This window comes from Neoarthrinium moseri (assembly GCF_022829205.1).
Source record: "Neoarthrinium moseri strain CBS 164.80 chromosome Unknown scaffold118_Wmoseri_CBS_16480, whole genome shotgun sequence".
NCBI classification, from domain to species: Eukaryota; Fungi; Ascomycota; class Sordariomycetes; order Amphisphaeriales; family Apiosporaceae; genus Neoarthrinium; species Neoarthrinium moseri.
In genome coordinates, this window is record NW_026055232.1 from 48948 (window position 1) to 64847 (window position 15900).

Genomic DNA, 15900 nt, shown 5'->3' on the forward strand with positions numbered 1-15900 from the left:
CGTTCAAAGTACTCAAGAAAGAGAATAATGTTAGGTTGACTAATTAATACAATCCGTACCAGGATACATATTCTCTAAGGCTCATTCCCCGTTTGCCTCATTCAAACGAAATATGTGTGTGTCAGGTGCGGGCAGTAGACCCTCGACATTCTGCCCAAAGCTTTCTTGCAACGGCGCTTAATTGGTGTTTGCAACATCACCAAGCAGTACATCGACGTCCTGCTGTCTCAGAAAGTCTTCGTAGCTCTGGGTCTGTGGCTTTCGCTTTAGCTGATGCGGTTCAATAACCGCACCCTCGGTACAGTAGCCGAATTCCTCGAGCGCAGCCGGGAACTCGATGAATGTTAAAGGCATGCCGGTCTTGTTACTCATGTCCTCCAACGTCTCCTGGACAAAGACATACGACTTGCCAGTCACTCCACTCCACTGGTCGAGAGCCTCACCGACTGTTAGGCGTGCGTCATAAGCCAGAAGCCTGGTCTTTGGATCCTCATCTTCAATTAAACACCTGACAAAAGGCCCCGTTGACTCGGCAGCATTGATGACTGGGAAATGGGTCTGCTTGGAGCATGACAGCATGCCGACATACCGTCCGCTGGCTACGTCGAGCTTCGGGCGCAGGAATGGGTGGTCAATATACGCCCCAATATAGATGTATGAGGTCTTGGCCGCCAGCAGTGGATGGTCAGCCTCGATGTAGTCGACGATCGCGGCCTTGGTCTCAAAGAAGGTCGTGTGATGATACTTCCCCCCTGACACACGTTTCACGGAGCCCAGGGCGGAGTAGACAAGACGTTCCAGCGTGGCGACATTTTTGATCGCATGGATTGCGTTCTTGCCACTGTTGACCTCGGAGTCGAACGCGCGTTGCATGGCGGTATCGTGATCCTCGCCCGTTGCGAGATAGGCTCGGTAGGCTCCCGCTAGCTCAGTGTTGAGAAATATGGCATGAGCCCCATCAAATGCTGGTGATAGTGAAGTGGGATCTGACAAGTCTGCCTGGACCAGCTCGCACCCAATTTCAGCCAGAGTCTGTGCCTTGGCCGAGGTAGGGTCTCTAGTTAAGCAGCGGACGTGCCAACCGCCCGTGAGGGCAAACGTTTTCGCTACAGAGGAGCCTTGGTTACCAGTTGCCCCTACGATGGCGATGATCTTTTTTCCTGCCATTTTGCTCCTGCCGCCTGTATATTAGTAATTCTTGGGGTTTATAGGAAGCGTTGGGAAAGGCGAGACGAATGTTTTGGAAGATTGCCTTCAGAAGATGATTGTCTGGCTAAGAGGGCATGGGATTTATATCTTTCAGCAGAAGGTGGCGGTCAGCCATTCATGGAATACTGGAAACTCACTGATGAGATAACCCCCATTCGAGGGCTCGATTTCCATGAAGGTCCCATGTTATTGGCCAGCTTCGCGCAGGTCTATCAGCTGATTGGCTGTTTGAACGTAAGCCAGCATAAGCCACGACGTTGACTCCACAGTAAGCCATCCTTCACCAGACTAGATCGGACTGCAACCCTCATTGTCCGTTTTTGACTGCAAGGCCCATAACAAGCGACGCGAGCCGCAAAACCCTGATCAGACCAGAATGCAGTCCTCTCAAGGCCATCACCGACGGAAGAGCAAGCGGGTAATCACCCCGGCCCGGAGGGAGCAGAATCGGGCGGCGCAGAAGCTTCATCGTGCGTGCTCCCAGTCTACTCACTTGATTAATAGCTATTCCAAGTGGCGTTTCTTACGCCAGGCATCATAAACTAACCATGCAACTAGGTAAAAGGCGTAAGGAAAGTCAGCAGCAGCTAAAGAATTCGCCTCCCCATCACGGCCTCAGGCGGCTTGAACCGGCATGTCCAGAGCAACGCCAAAGCAATACAGCAGGACAAATCCAATGTAACGGTTTTTGGCAAGATGCTTTGGTACACCCAGCGGAACTGTTTGACCAATCTTTTATCGTCAACTCTGGCTCGTCACCAAATGGACGACTGCTCCGGACTGAATATCCGGATCCCCTGACCCAATATACTGAAGACGGAGCTCTTTTCGGCGAATTACTAAACAACCAGGTGCACCACTTTCGCACGTCTTGGGATCTAACGAGATCATCGGAGTCGATGCTCTCCTGTCCCAACACCACTTGGCTATCAACTGTAGGAGCACTGCCCCTCTCGTGTAATAGCAATGTATCTACGCAGGGAACATCGGTGTCATCCGGCTCATCGTGTCGCGATCATACTACTCTGCCGGCCCATGTCTCATCTCAATTCGCAGATCCATACCTGAACACGCTCCAGACAGCAGAATCGCTCCTGATATCAGCCTATATAGCTAATGCGACCAGTCTTGGCTTTGGCATCGATTTGCTGGTGCCTTGCAAGGAGGAGTGTCTGTCGCCATTCTATAGAGCTGATGTCAACACTGGCACCGACCCCATGGACCTACTCACCGAGGCTCGCCTCAAAGCCGCCGGAGCGCCAGAACATCTGCAACCCACGCTCCCACAAGTGCTCTATCCGCATCATGCTGCGCTGGACGTCATACCTATACCAGTGCTTCGAGAGCGTGTCATCACCATGTCTGTCACCTTGCCCCACTTGTTCAACAATCAGGAAATGAAGGTGGATGTCTTCTACCACCGAGCGTTGACGTGTTGGCGGTATGACGGGCGAGAAACCGGGCAGGGCGGGTCTTTTCAGCCCTGGGACATGAGAAGCTGGGAGGCTGCCCGCTGGTTCCTGCAGAAGTGGAGGCTAGTTGTCGATGGTGAAAAGGGCGAGTTGTGGGAGCAGAGCGAACGTTGGCGGGCTCAGAGATCAGGGACGCTGAGTGTTGGGTGAACAAAGTGTTCGCAGCTTCGAGGGACGAAGGATTGAAAGCCAAACCCGAGGCTAAATTGTAGCACTATTACACTATCACAACCACTATAGAATACACCAGGACGAGAAGTCTTGACGGTCATGACCGTAATCGGGAATTTACAACACGGGGAATGCATGTCTGACTGCCTATAGAGGGAACTCATCTGCGAAAAGCTTCGAGAAGCGAAAGGACCCTTTCTGCATTGCCAACCAATCTACGCGTCGAGAGTCGCCCGCATGACGCGGAACGCATGATTCGCACTCACGAGCCAGGCTAGCCAACGGCCGACCGTGGCCCTTAAGAGCTACCCCGGAAAATTGCGCGGTGGGGCGGCGCCTTGGCGAATCGCGGGCTTGACAGCCCGTTATGGGGATCGGCCCAGCCGCGCGAGAGGGTGGTGGAGGAGCTGAGGGGCGGGCACTGGCCGCCCTGCAAATCAGCACGCCAGTCGATCTGCCAGGGCCAAACACGCATCGCGCGGGCGCCCTGGGCGCCGACGTGCCGAGGCTAAACAGCTGCTGACCGCAATCACCGAGTCGCCCGTCGCAGCCCACAGCCCGCAGCCAGCAGCCCGTGGCTAAGTAGCTTTCCCCAGCTGACCAGTGGTGGTTGGCAAACTTTAGTGCGCCCGGTCTGCCGTCCACATGCCAGTTCGGCTGCGCTTTCGCCGGGGTCAATTTCGACAATCGGACGACGGGTACGACGCCTCTCCTGCTGCTGCAACCAACGGCGGACAGTTGTGAAAAGACGGCGATTGATTCTTGACCATGTCCGAAGCCCACCTCTAAACGTCTTCTTCGTGTTCGAGTGCGCGGCGTATAGTCACCTGGGTGTAATGTGTAGTGCCACCGGCGCCGGACTGACGAGACGATAAACACGCACCCTCACCACCACCATCCGACCCGAACATGGCGTTCAACGGCTCCTCCTACTCCGCGACGCTGAGCCCGAGCTCGGATTCCGGCTTCAGCGCCCACCACAACATCCTGTCCAGCTCAATCGCATCCCTCCAGTCCTCGTCCACTCTAACGCGCCCCACGCCGAACCACATCTCCAAGACCTACCGCCAGGCCTCGCAGCTGTTCCTGACCCGCCGCCTGCCCGAGGCTCTGTCTACGGTACAGCCCCTCATCACACCGCCCTCGCCCGACGAGAACGGGGAGTCCAACGGGGATGCGGAGAACGAACCCGCGCCCATTGCGAGGGCGAGCCGATCCACACGCATCAAGGTCTGGAGTCTGTACCTTACCATCCTGAATGCGATTCTGGAGCTCGACCCCGACGAGGGCAAGGATGCGTTCGGAACACAGGAATGGAGAGCGCTGTGCACCAAAGTACGTGAAGGAGGAATCTGGGACGAGGTGGTACGTAATGGGTATCATGGGGTCGAGGGTGAGGTGGACTCGGATGTCGTGATAAACTTGTGAGTTTGGCGTTGCCGTGTCTCGCCCTTGAATCGCCTGCTAACAACCTGGACAGAGCCACTTTACTGTTGGCACATGCACATACACAAGAGTTGAACCAGAAACGTTTAGAGAATTATCTGGCTGCATCCCAGCAGCCTAACCTGGATATATCCCAGCGGCTGGAGGAATCACAATCGCCGAGACTGTCATCACGAGGCCGGAAATCCCCTTCCAAGTCCAGGAGAGGAACTAGCGGAGCCGACACGCCGCGCGACCTGAACGCCAGAGTCAAGATCCTGGAGCTCTATACGCTACATGTGCTACTACGCAACAATGAGTGGGACTACGCGCGGGAGTTCATCAGCGTGTCATCGGTGCTCGATGAGGAGCGTCGAGATGCCTTCCTCCAGGCCCTCGAAAGTCTGCAGGAGGAGCAGCAAGAGGAAGAGCGCCGGGTAAAGGAGGAAAAGCAGAGGCAGGACGACCAACTCCGAAGGGATCTCGAAGAGGCCCGCCGAATGCGTGCCGAGAACGAAGCGAGAGAACGCAAGAGGCTAGAGGAAGAGCGCGCACGGCGGGAGGGCAGCGAGGTTGATTACGGTATCGAGCAAACACCAAGTACCAACGGGTCCGCCAAGGGGAGACGTACGCGGACCAGCTCATCGGCCTTGTCGAAACCAAAGCCGGCCAATAGCAAGCCCGTGGGCCCTCCAAGTTACAGTGCGCGGGCAGCCATGATCCTGTCAAATTTACGAGTCGTAATCGAGCAGCTCGGGGCGTCGTTCAAGACAAACCCGATGCTCTTGATGCGGTTCGTAGCCTTCATCGTGGGGCTGTTGGTCATGTTTGGGAACCAGAGGATACGTGAGAGGATAACGCGTGTCCTGGGTACCGGCTGGAACAAGGTCAAGGCGACTGCGGGAATGGGCGTCAAAGTCAGCTATATTTGATTTGGGAACTTGCGGATGGGCGAAGCTGGCGTCCTGGACACTGCATTGGCCGTGTATATATAACTACTGCGTGGGTCACTTATGTATTATGGGTAGCATGGGACATGAAAGTAGTGATTAATTGCAAGCAGCAAGATTGTTTTCTTTGTTTGGACCATGTCCGGCATCCTTTTTATGTTCGATCGTGCTTATTCTATGTCCGGGTGAGCCTGTGGAAGGTACAAGACCGCTAACAACATGACATATTTCTGGCGGGCATGGCTCCTAGAGCCATATGTTCCCTAAGACACCCACTCATGATCGGACCTCATTGCAGCTCTCCAATGTGACAGCCAGGTCTTGACCATCAATCATTTATTCCCGCTCGATGCTCAACTAGCTGGGTATCAGCCTTCAAATTTGGTGCCAAAAAATCAAAACCCGGCCAAAGGCCCCTATAAACGCCATTATATGCACACCTCGCGCCTCGTGGACAGCCTCGTGTCTCTCGTCCTCCCTCGCCTCCGTCATGCGCCCGACAGTGGTAGCGCTCGCATCCCGGCGACGAACGTCCTTTAGCACATCTCTGCCCAGGAGACAGCCGAGCCCTCCTTTCTCCATATTTTGCCTCTCCTCTCAAATCAAAACAACCGGCCAAAAATGAAACCAAGCAGCCCCAAACCCAGGGCGCACGTGCACTAGAACCCCGTCCGATTCGTCTTCTTCTGGTAGAACAGGTCGGTGCGGGAGGAGCCGAGGTTGATGATCTTGGGGCAGCCGTCGCGGTCCTTCTCGAGGCGGGTGCACTCGAAGCAGTAGAAGGCGTCGCTGATGCCCTCGCCGCCGCACACGACGCACTTGTTCTGGTAGTTGCCGAACGAGCACTCGTCGCAGATGCGCACCAGCGTCGTCGGCCGCACGTACGAGTCGCACACGGGGCACTTGCCGTCGCACTTGTCGCAGAGCCGCCCGATGGCGATGCCCGACTGCTTGCGGCACATGACGAGATCGCTGCAGGGGGGAGAGTTACGTTAGCACTGGTTCTTGAAGGGTGCCGCGCGCGCGGAAGGGCGTCAGGTGGGTAAGTGGACTTACGGATGATGGCGCGACATTCTGGCGGTCGATCAGCTCGCGCAAGTGTTGGTTGAGAGACAGTTGCGGGTGCAAAGAACTGAGAAAGTCGCAAGTTGGGCTCGTCTGTGAGTCGAGGGCGTAGATATGGCAACAAGGCGCAGGTCGATTTCTCAGCCTTGCCACCGAGTTCTGGAGATTTCTTTGGAGGGACGTTTGGAAGCTAGGTGCATAAAAGAGCTATCTGCATAAAAGTGGCGTAAAGTGGGGTTACCTAGCACAAGTCCTAGCTCGCACCTTCCCTAAGTTACGCGAGGTCCCTCAGCCTCGTGATATGCTGCTTAATCCAACCACCGCTCCCACCGACGACGACGTGAGGATGAGCTGAAGCAGATCGTACTGCTTTATCGAGGTCGCATACACTGAGCGACTGTAATGTGTCAGGATTGAGTCGTTTCATCATGTCGACCGATGTCGAGTACGTTCACCCCAGACCCCGCGCCTATCTGCCTTGCGTCCCATTAACTGATAGGTGTCACCAGAGCGATGACTGCTCCTTCCCATGGCGACGAGCAGTCCATACGGTCGCCGGCGGCGCATAAACGCAAGGCATCTTCGCCGCCCCCAGGCGAAGACAGGACGACCTCGCAATCGCCGAAACGAGTGCGCCGCGACTCCGAGGCAACCTACAATGGCTCGACCAGATCACCACCGGCACCCACAGGCTCAGAACGCCGGCCGAGCGCGTCGCAGGAGGAGAAGAAACGCGGGCAGCGGTTGTTCGGTGGTTTGCTTAGCACGCTGAGCCAGAAGAACTCAAACTCACAGCAGAAGAGGCGCCAGGAGATCGAGCGCAAACAGCGGGAGAAGGCGTCGCAGCTGCGAGCCGAGGACGACAAGCAGCGCGCCGCGAAGCTGGCCGAGCTCAACACAGTACGCAAGAGGGAACAGATAAAGTGGGACGAGAAAGTTGTATGTTGGCTCCCAGCCACCAATGGCGACATTGTGCATGAATCAGGGCCAAGAACTGACTGTGATGTCCAGATGAGGACCAAGCATGATCATTTGCTCGCCACAGCGCGGTTTCTGAGAACCAGGACCGTGCCCCAAGTTGTAAGATATCCTCATGTCTGGTTGCATGCCCGAGATGGTGGACTAATATTGATCCAGTATTACTTGCCCTGGGAACCCACGGAGGACGAAGAAGATATTATCAAAGACCAGATCCGCGATGCAGAAGACCTGATTGACAGCGAGACCCGTGAGTTCAAGCAAAGGAAAGAGCAGAGACTAAAGGCCCTTGGCATAACGACCCAAGAAGCTCCCGCCTCTGAGTCTGACCCTGCCCCTGAACTCCAACCCACCGAATCACCCTCGGTCGACCAGGACGAGAATACAGTGGGTAAAACTGATACAGATGCCACACATGATGTCCCTCCCCAGCAGCCTGATGAGACTTCTGAAACTACTAACAGAGATTCCGCGCAGGCCAGCAAGGGTGGCCATCATGATCATCAGGACAAGGATGCGGACGAGACCGGCGATGTAATGGTGGAGGGAGACGAGGACACGGTCATCTACTAGTTCCCCGGGCCGGCAGTAACCCTACTCCGAGCAGGCGGAGTTGGCATATTTACTTATTTTGTATTTCCATTTGCTGTTACGACATGACCCATATGATGACAGCGATTCGCGAGCTGTTAATGTCCCTAGGTAGACTGACTTTGGAGCCTCCACGGTGGGAAGGCCATGATATCCCTTCTTCGAGAGACCGTTTTCTTACATAGGTAAACAAAGCGTGTTTTGTAGTTCACACCGAGCGTCCCCGCTGCCTCACTTATCCAGAGCCTAAAGACGTAGTGGAATTTTCGAAGTGAGCTCCGTCGATAACAGGTCCGCGGTGCCTACTACATCGACGCCAGGAAGGCGAAACACGGACTACCTGAATGCGCAACACGTCGCGAAACCCCATCTGATTGTTCCTGGGGAGACACTACAATCCCAAACTAAATTCGGCGACGGGTGCGATCAATTTTTATCCTCCTCCCCTCTCTCTCTTTTCACCTTGCACAGCAACGAGCCTTTGGGTGAAATTAGTGGGTGCATTCCTGACTCTCGTCCCCAAACAATCAAGCCGGGCAACTTCGCCTTGGATTTACTGGTTTGCCTCCAGATTCATCCATTGCAACTGCAACCTCTCCCTATCAAACCCTAGTCAGGGCCAGCATCTCATCGCGGGTGTTTGACGCGAGCAGGCGACCGATCTTAATTCCTTCGCGAGATCAAACGCCCGCCTCAACTCATCCAGTCGCCACAAACCAACCTCACGAACCTGAACTTTTCGCGTTCATAACTTCACTTGACTTTGCCGACACCAACGGGCAGACGTCACAAAGCCGACCTCAACTGCCTAGACAATCACCGTACAAGATGTCGGCCACGAACGTGAACGCGCAGGGTGGCAGTCCCCTCTTCACCAAGTTACCCCAGGAACTACGCAATGCGATCTACGCCAGCTTTTTCTCATCGACCCGCCTTACTCATGGCCGCAAGTACAAGATATCTTGTGATGACGATTGCTTCGCTCGACCTTCCGCAAACAGTCTCGCCCTCCTTCGAACTTGTCGCCGTGCCTCGAGCGAGATCGGCAGCACCTGGGTTGGCCAGGTGCTCTTCTACTTTCTCGACATTCACACCATGATGGCTAAGTTGACCACCGCCCCTCATTCTATGCTCTCTCAGATCCGACTTCTCCGCGTCGACCAGACTTGGGTCCCTTACTACATCCCACAAGCTGAGAATCTCTTCTTGCGATCGTTCCTTGACCTGCTACCAGGCCTCTCCTTGCAGCTCCTCATTGTGAAAGGTGACGCGATCTTGCGTTCCTGGCTCGCCATTGAAGACCTCATGGAGCACGGATCGGGCTGGACCGAGCTCAATGTTCACTTTCCCACCTCAGTTCTGTCACCCCTGTATCGCAATCACTCGCGACATGGCTATAAAATCAGGACAATTCCGGCGGAGTTGCAGCAAGACCCCGAGACGTCCGAGAGCACATCTTCTAGCCTCACAGTGGAATTGTTCCGCAGTAAACGCACTGGCAGCTCGGGTGCCGTGTTTAACGAGGACCTACGAGAACCAGCCTCGGTCACTTTTGACTGCAGCCAGTATTCGGGGCGTGTTTCTTCTCCGGGCGACAGGTTCATCCATCGTAAGGAGCTGCTGTTGGCTGTCAGACGACCCCGTGGGGTAGACAGCACAGTGGAGCAGCGTGTTGTTTCACGGGAGATGGTGAGGGTCCACAAGCTGGGTTCGAGAAACCCAGACTGGAAGAAAAATCGCCACGGGTCCGGCGGCACGGTCGGACGCGCAGACAGCTATTACGAACAGGTGCAGGATCAGTACGACAATGTTCATGAATTCAGAGGACCATTCTAGTATTCTTTGAACTCAGGTTGGGCTTGGACTGGCAATTGGCCCGAGGAAGGGTGAGGGTTCTCTGTGATAGGAGGAAGGTGATTCTTGCGAAGCCTGTACCTAATAGGCTGCTAGAGTCGGGAATTCTATAGAGCGCTAGAAAGGCTCTAACATAATGGTGAACTGCAAATTGCCCGCCTTTTCCTTTTTTTTTTCTTTTTTTTTTCTTTTTGCCTTCTTTCGCGGGGTCTGACAATGCCCTGCGTGAATACTGCTTAAGAGTGAACGATTGTATCCGCTTGCCACTAAAACCTTGAGCTTTTTACTTGTCTTCTAAGGCCTCATATCAATTCTCCAATGGGCACGACCCGACAATTATGAAACTAGGATTTCGAGGAGCCACGAAAAGTCTGCAATTAAAGCATGCCTGTTTATTTACTACATGTTTGTTAGTACCGCATACTCGAAAGTCGCAAATCCAGAACTGAGTATGGTTGCGACGAACACCTGCAATTTTGACTTGAAACTGGATGACGAATCAAAACATGGATCACGTAGACTGAATGACTTTGTTCGATTTAGTTATGGGGCTTTATCGAGCCTAAAGAGAGAAAATATGGGTGAAATGTGAATCGGTGCAATGAACAGGAACGTGCTTGCGATCAGATTCGCCGACTGGTGGGTCCGATACTTGCGGCTCGTCCGGCCGGGGTTGTGACATTTGTAATCGGCTCCGCCGAGCCCCGCAACTGCCGAGTCTATAACTGCCAGGGCTACCACTCTGAACGATGAATTACATCCTGACTTCGTGACACAGCCCTCAACCTCAACTGCCTAAAGCTTTCCGATCCATGATGGCTGAGCAAGACTTCCCTCCTGCCGAAATCCGGGAGATTCTCCAAGAGGTGACGTCATTTCTGAAGTCCCGCAACGAGACCGTCAGTGTTGCAGAAACGGCTGCCGGCGGTCTGATCAGCAGCTCCCTTCTCTCTGCTCCTGGCGCCAGCGGCTATTACAAGGGCGGCCTGACACTCTACACCCTGCCATCCCGCATTGCCTATGCTGGCTGGACGCAGGAGAGCATCAAGGGATACAGAGGCCCAACCACAGACATCGTAACCGGGCTGGCCAAGCACGTGCGGAAGGATCTGGACAGCACGTATACCATCTCGGAAAGCGGCACCGCTGGACCTACCGGCAGCGACACTCCAAATCGGACGCCTGGGTACGTCGCCCTCGCTGTCGATTGCGAGAAAGGCACTTTCGTGAGGGAGCTGAACACGGGACTGGGTACCGACAGAGTTGCCAACATGAAGAGGTTTGCTGTGGAAGCGCTGAAGCTGCTCAAGGATGTCATGACGGATGAAGCAAAGCTTTGACAGCCACAAGATGTTTGTAGTATGGGCTTATTCTAACTGAACGCGCAAAACAGTCAGGCTACTCGGGTCTCTATCTAACATTCCGGGACAGTTACATACAATCACAGTCTGTTGATAATTCAAGGCTACAATGAACGACTTCACTTGCGAAAGTATCTTAAATAACGTTTGAAGTCACTAGCTTTTATCTCGTTTGTGTCTTAAATCTCTTTTCAGCCTAAGTCTTATATAGCTACTTATCGAAGTGGCTTGAAGTTTACCTTCTGACATATCAAATGTTCTCTTATTTCTGGAACGCCAATCTATCAGACTGGGCCATATGCGGCTCAACATCAGCGAGCGTGTCGCCGTAAATTTGTGACATAAAAAAAGATGATATTTTACTTTCTTCGGCCTAGCACTCTCGGAGAATGGAAGTTCAAAAATATTTTTTGTTTCGATAACCAGTGTGGTAGAATCAGGTGTTGTGCCATGTTTCAAGAGTCTGGGCTTCCAAAAGGCGGCCAACAATGCGCCACACTGCCGACGAGTCTCCTGCATCGTGGACCGGACGAGTATAACTATCGATCGAGAGAGGCTTGGATGGAGATAACGGCGAACAGGTAATAGTGGGCGTGTAGTGCGAATCTTCACCGACTTTCCACATGTTGTTGAGCTTTCAAATAATGTATTGCAACCCAGCCAGGTCAACCCAAGTACTAGTGTCATCGTCAATTTATGGATTCAAAACTCTAACAGAAACAAAGTTGATGAACCTACTACTGATGTGGGTGCTTCAGAGATCTCTGATCCATTTAGAAGATTTTATCGTGTACAAACCTGCAAATCCCTCAACCTTCCGTTACGTAAAGCCTAGGATAAAGTGGTGAATTGCTTGGACAACGAGCAATTCCTGATGTGTATCCTCAACCCCCGCTGAGCTCTTGATTCTATCGATGAATAGATTGCTTTCAAGTTCTCCTGGCACCCTTTGAGCCCGAGTAAAGGCTCACGTAACGCTCGGTTTTACCTCAGGATCATCATCATGGACCACATCCGTGACGGCTCCCAGATTTGGGATCGCAACCTAGTGGATGAACGAAGGAGCAAAAGCAAGAAAGAACAAGTTCGAATGGGCATTTACTGTACAATAAACGATCCGGTGCACTATCGTATCTTCTAGGTCGAGAATCCTGGCGTGCGATGTGGACCTGTTGTTCCAAGCATCTAGACTTTTGGTAGAAGTTCGGAACGGCGATGTCGATGCCGGGCAGCCAGCTTGCGTTTGCTAAATATCGGTTCAGAGCCTTGTGCGGCTGCGAATCAACTCACGGCGGCTGCAACGTCCAATTATCTGGATACAGGTACACTTTGTTGCTTTGCGACAGTATTCTGTGACCTCACAGCAAGAACAGCTAGTTATTGAAACGCGTTCGATGGCGCATCATGTAAAGCGAGCTCCTAAAGTGTCGATGCATGACAGCCAACGCACGACAGCCGATGCGTTTACTAGCGCCTCTGCCTAGCAATGTGGCTCGAGATTGCCCATCAAGCTGTGCGTTCGGGATAGAGCATCGCCAAAGTGGAGAAATCACCGGTACCCTTGGCAGGATTCACGAGCAACAATCGGCCTGGCAGGAGGAATTGACCGCAGCAGAATCCACGAGAGTCGAAGTGTTCAATTGCAGAAGGTGGCCTAGTTAATTTTCTGAAAGAAAGAATGTGGTTGCGAACATGTCGCGGATTTTGAACGTTGCAGTACTCGTGTTAGTCAGATTCTACACTTCCCAATGGGGTTATGCAGATCCGTTTTCTGGAGAGTGAGCCAGTCCGTAAAGAGTTTAGCGGGTTAATCAGCTCCGTTCTTCTACACTCAACCTCGGCTGCTAAGCTATCACCCTTGCATATATTTTCCATGCTCGTTAACTGACTTGTCTCACTCTGCGCACTTCAGTTTCATAACTGCTTCATAAGAGACACACTGGCCCAGCCTACACATCCTACGGCGTGATGAATGCGCCACATCCCACTTGTATCACCCTCGAAGTCCGACATTAAGCCCAGTTTGGGCGGCGTCGATCCGCTCGTCCGGGTGGCAGGCCAATTCCAGGGAATGCACCCAGAACGGGAGCTGGAGCTATGTGAGGCACCATACAAATGAGAGACGCTGTTCCAGTCTGTTGGTGAAAGGACATAAGCTCTGCATGAATTATCGAACCCTGGTATAGTTTCATAGGTAGTGATCGGTAAAGAGATACTGTGTAAGTTAACTTGGGGACCCTTGTCACATTTCCCCAGGTCAATGATGACTTCAGAGAATGTACACAGATATCCAACCATGCTTTGTATGAGCACTACTTAATATGCCTGGTAAGAATAGGCAACAAGACTTCTGACACAACTAGTCTGGAATGCGCGCAGCCAAGAGGGTCGTTTACACCTCAAATCTCCCTGGTATTCCTTACGAAACGTTATGCACAGATTAAATCATCTTGACAAGAATTGCCCGGCCATTATGTTAAAAATAGCATAGCCCCGACTTATGAGCTAGGAAGCATTTCAATAATCAGCCTTGAGAATGGATCTCAAGTTATGCCGCATCGCGTTCGGTATTCGAGTATAAAAGATGGAGGAGAAGGTGAACAACTAGAATGAACCGAGTCGAACACCACATCACGCAATTCACGCAACCCACGCCATCATGTTGTGATCCTCTCAAACATGAGCTCAAATACGAACACTTTAGCGTTCAACCTAGTTCGTCTGCAGCAGATTTATTCTGAACTCAGTCTGAAAGACCAACCTCGATCAATCAGAGTTTTGGACATACACCCCAAGACGACGGGAGATGAGTCACTAAGAGGAGATCTTCGTGTGATCTCTTTGGACTCATTGGAAGGTTTCGACAGTTTGTCCTACGTATGGGGTGATATTTCAGCATCAGAATATTTTATTCATATCAATGGTGCAGAATGTATCACCCCTAGGAGCTGTTACTCTGCTTTGAGAGCAATCAGATCACATCAGAAAGCCACTATTACCGTTTGGGTGGACTACCTGTGTATTAACCAGTATAACAACAATGAACGTGCTTCTCAAGTTAATCTCATGGGAGACATCTTTTCTGCCGCAAAAACGGTCTTTGTCTGGCTCGGCGATGAAAATGAAAGATCCATAAGAGCCTTCTCCTGGCTACGGGAGGCAGCAGAGCTACGCTCGAGGACCTTAGGGTTTGGAGCGTTATGGCACGGATACTGGTACCCGATCCTTCGAGCTAGACTTAAACGGCTTTCGAAGATATGTAACCTTCCAGGTAAGCTACTTCGCTATTAGTCGCAAGTGGAGAACTGCCTGGAAATTAATCCCTTTTGCAACAGAAGATCAAGAGCAGCGCCTGGAACGCCTTCGTGTCAAATGCAACCCCGAAGATTTTGAGGAGATCTTCAGTCGCCCGTGGATTAGGAGATCTTGGACATTCCAAGAAGGGATACTTGCTCATCGGCCAATTATCATGTGCGGTTCACGGATGCTCCGAGGCGAACAATTTGTGGATGGGTTATCATTCATTCAGACTATCGAGCACAGAAAACGAATTCGTGGAGACCCAAAGTTTACCAGGCTGCCCCAAGGCTTAAAACTGTGGCAGAACCTTTATTCTGTCTGGCTGACAATTGACCGAAGGGGTACAAATCCTTTGGAAGCTTCGCTACCAGCTTCGAAAGCAAGCAGGATGAAGCATGCCATCAAGTCACACAAGATGTATCGTTCAATGGGGTACTTGACTACTGCATGCTCACTTGCTTTATGCTTAGTGTGGCGTTGGCGGAATCGTGGGCGACCAAGTGGAATGTTTTCACTAAGCGCCCTTCTGATCTCCATTACATCCTGCGTTCTGGTTCAAACATCCTCATATCGATCTTTGCACTCTACATTCGGGATCCCAGTTCAAATGCTTCAGTCACCTAATCTGAGCTTACATCATTCCCCCGACATTGTCTATCAAGGTTTGATTCAGGCCTTGTACGAGCGTAGCGCCACAGATTCACGTGATAACGTTTACGCCTTGTACGGAATTCTAGATCGCCTGCACGTTAATTTGACGCCTCCATGCTATCAGAAAACGCTCGAAGAGGTCAACGTGGACCTTTATCGTGATCTTTTACATCATTGGCCCCGGATGATTGGTCTGCTCATTGATGCGAGTGGCTTGGCAAGGTCTCCTCAGCAACCGACATGGCTGCCCTTTTGGAATGGCACTGGCCCCAATTCATGGTTGCCCAACAGAGATCAATACCGACCTGGACACTCTAGCAGTCGATATGCCAAAAACTTCGGAAAAATCAACGGACGGAGTCTTCATGTCCGTGCCATACTGCATAGCCGTGTGGATGAGTGCGTTAGTGTCAGAAAACCCGGGAGAATTGAGCAACACTTCGGAGGCTACCAAGGCTCAGATTTAAGTGAAGATAACAAGCGGCAACATGGGCCACAGTCAACTAGCGATTTTACATCAAGCGTACATTTACACGCCGCCGCAATCGGTTTTTTCCAAGGCAGAAATGCATTCATTCGACTAGACACTGGCCAAATTGGATTTGGACCTTTGCCGGTCCTTCGAGGAGACGTTTTGGCCCTTGTACATGGGGTTGCTGTGCCGATGCTACTGCGGGAGGACACCATGACGCTGGGATCATATGTAGTGGTCGGACCTGCACTAGTCCAAGATATTAAGGAAGACACCGACGTAAATTCACCCCACCTGCTAGAGTTAACATCGATATAAAATTCTTAGTATGTTTGAATTAATATCGTTGGAAAGTGAGTTGCTTTTGCGCTACACACAACGGTAATGGACTCGGGGGGGGG

General features: G+C 52.3%; 7 protein-coding genes across 7 annotated transcripts; 5 read left to right on the forward strand and 2 right to left on the reverse strand.

The window, feature by feature from the left end:
* Positions 1-177: 177 nt before the first annotated feature.
* On the reverse strand, positions 178-1167 carry JN550_013504 (uncharacterized protein; the record flags this gene model as incomplete). The annotated part of the gene is made up of 1 exon (XM_049312098.1): positions 178-1167. One exon carries the CDS (start codon positions 1165-1167, stop codon positions 178-180), a length of 990 nt encoding a protein of 329 aa, XP_049164538.1.
* Positions 1168-1585: 418 nt separating this feature from the next.
* Positions 1586-2831, forward strand: JN550_013505 (uncharacterized protein; the record flags this gene model as incomplete). Its single annotated transcript, XM_049312099.1, has 2 exons — positions 1586-1679; positions 1768-2831. The coding sequence occupies 2 exons, from the start codon at positions 1586-1588 to the stop codon at positions 2829-2831; spliced, it is 1158 nt and encodes a 385-aa protein (XP_049164539.1).
* A 930-nt stretch (positions 2832-3761) lies between these two features.
* JN550_013506 (uncharacterized protein) lies at positions 3762-5209 on the forward strand (the record flags this gene model as incomplete). The annotated part of the gene is made up of 2 exons (XM_049312100.1): positions 3762-4276; positions 4333-5209. 2 exons carry the CDS (start codon positions 3762-3764, stop codon positions 5207-5209), a joined length of 1392 nt encoding a protein of 463 aa, XP_049164540.1.
* A 677-nt stretch (positions 5210-5886) lies between these two features.
* Positions 5887-6300, reverse strand: JN550_013507 (uncharacterized protein; the record flags this gene model as incomplete). The annotated part of the gene is made up of 2 exons (XM_049312101.1): positions 5887-6199; positions 6284-6300. 2 exons carry the CDS (start codon positions 6298-6300, stop codon positions 5887-5889), a joined length of 330 nt encoding a protein of 109 aa, XP_049164541.1.
* Positions 6301-6720: 420 nt separating this feature from the next.
* Positions 6721-7843, forward strand: JN550_013508 (uncharacterized protein; the record flags this gene model as incomplete). The annotated part of the gene is made up of 4 exons (XM_049312103.1): positions 6721-6737; positions 6802-7231; positions 7304-7372; positions 7430-7843. The coding sequence occupies 4 exons, from the start codon at positions 6721-6723 to the stop codon at positions 7841-7843; spliced, it is 930 nt and encodes a 309-aa protein (XP_049164542.1).
* An 846-nt stretch (positions 7844-8689) lies between these two features.
* Positions 8690-9697, forward strand: JN550_013509 (uncharacterized protein; the record flags this gene model as incomplete). Its single annotated transcript, XM_049312104.1, has 1 exon — positions 8690-9697. One exon carries the CDS (start codon positions 8690-8692, stop codon positions 9695-9697), a length of 1008 nt encoding a protein of 335 aa, XP_049164543.1.
* Positions 9698-10530: 833 nt separating this feature from the next.
* JN550_013510 (uncharacterized protein) lies at positions 10531-11055 on the forward strand (the record flags this gene model as incomplete). Its single annotated transcript, XM_049312105.1, has 1 exon — positions 10531-11055. The coding sequence occupies one exon, from the start codon at positions 10531-10533 to the stop codon at positions 11053-11055; it is 525 nt and encodes a 174-aa protein (XP_049164544.1).
* Between the last annotated feature and the right edge of the window lie 4845 nt (positions 11056-15900).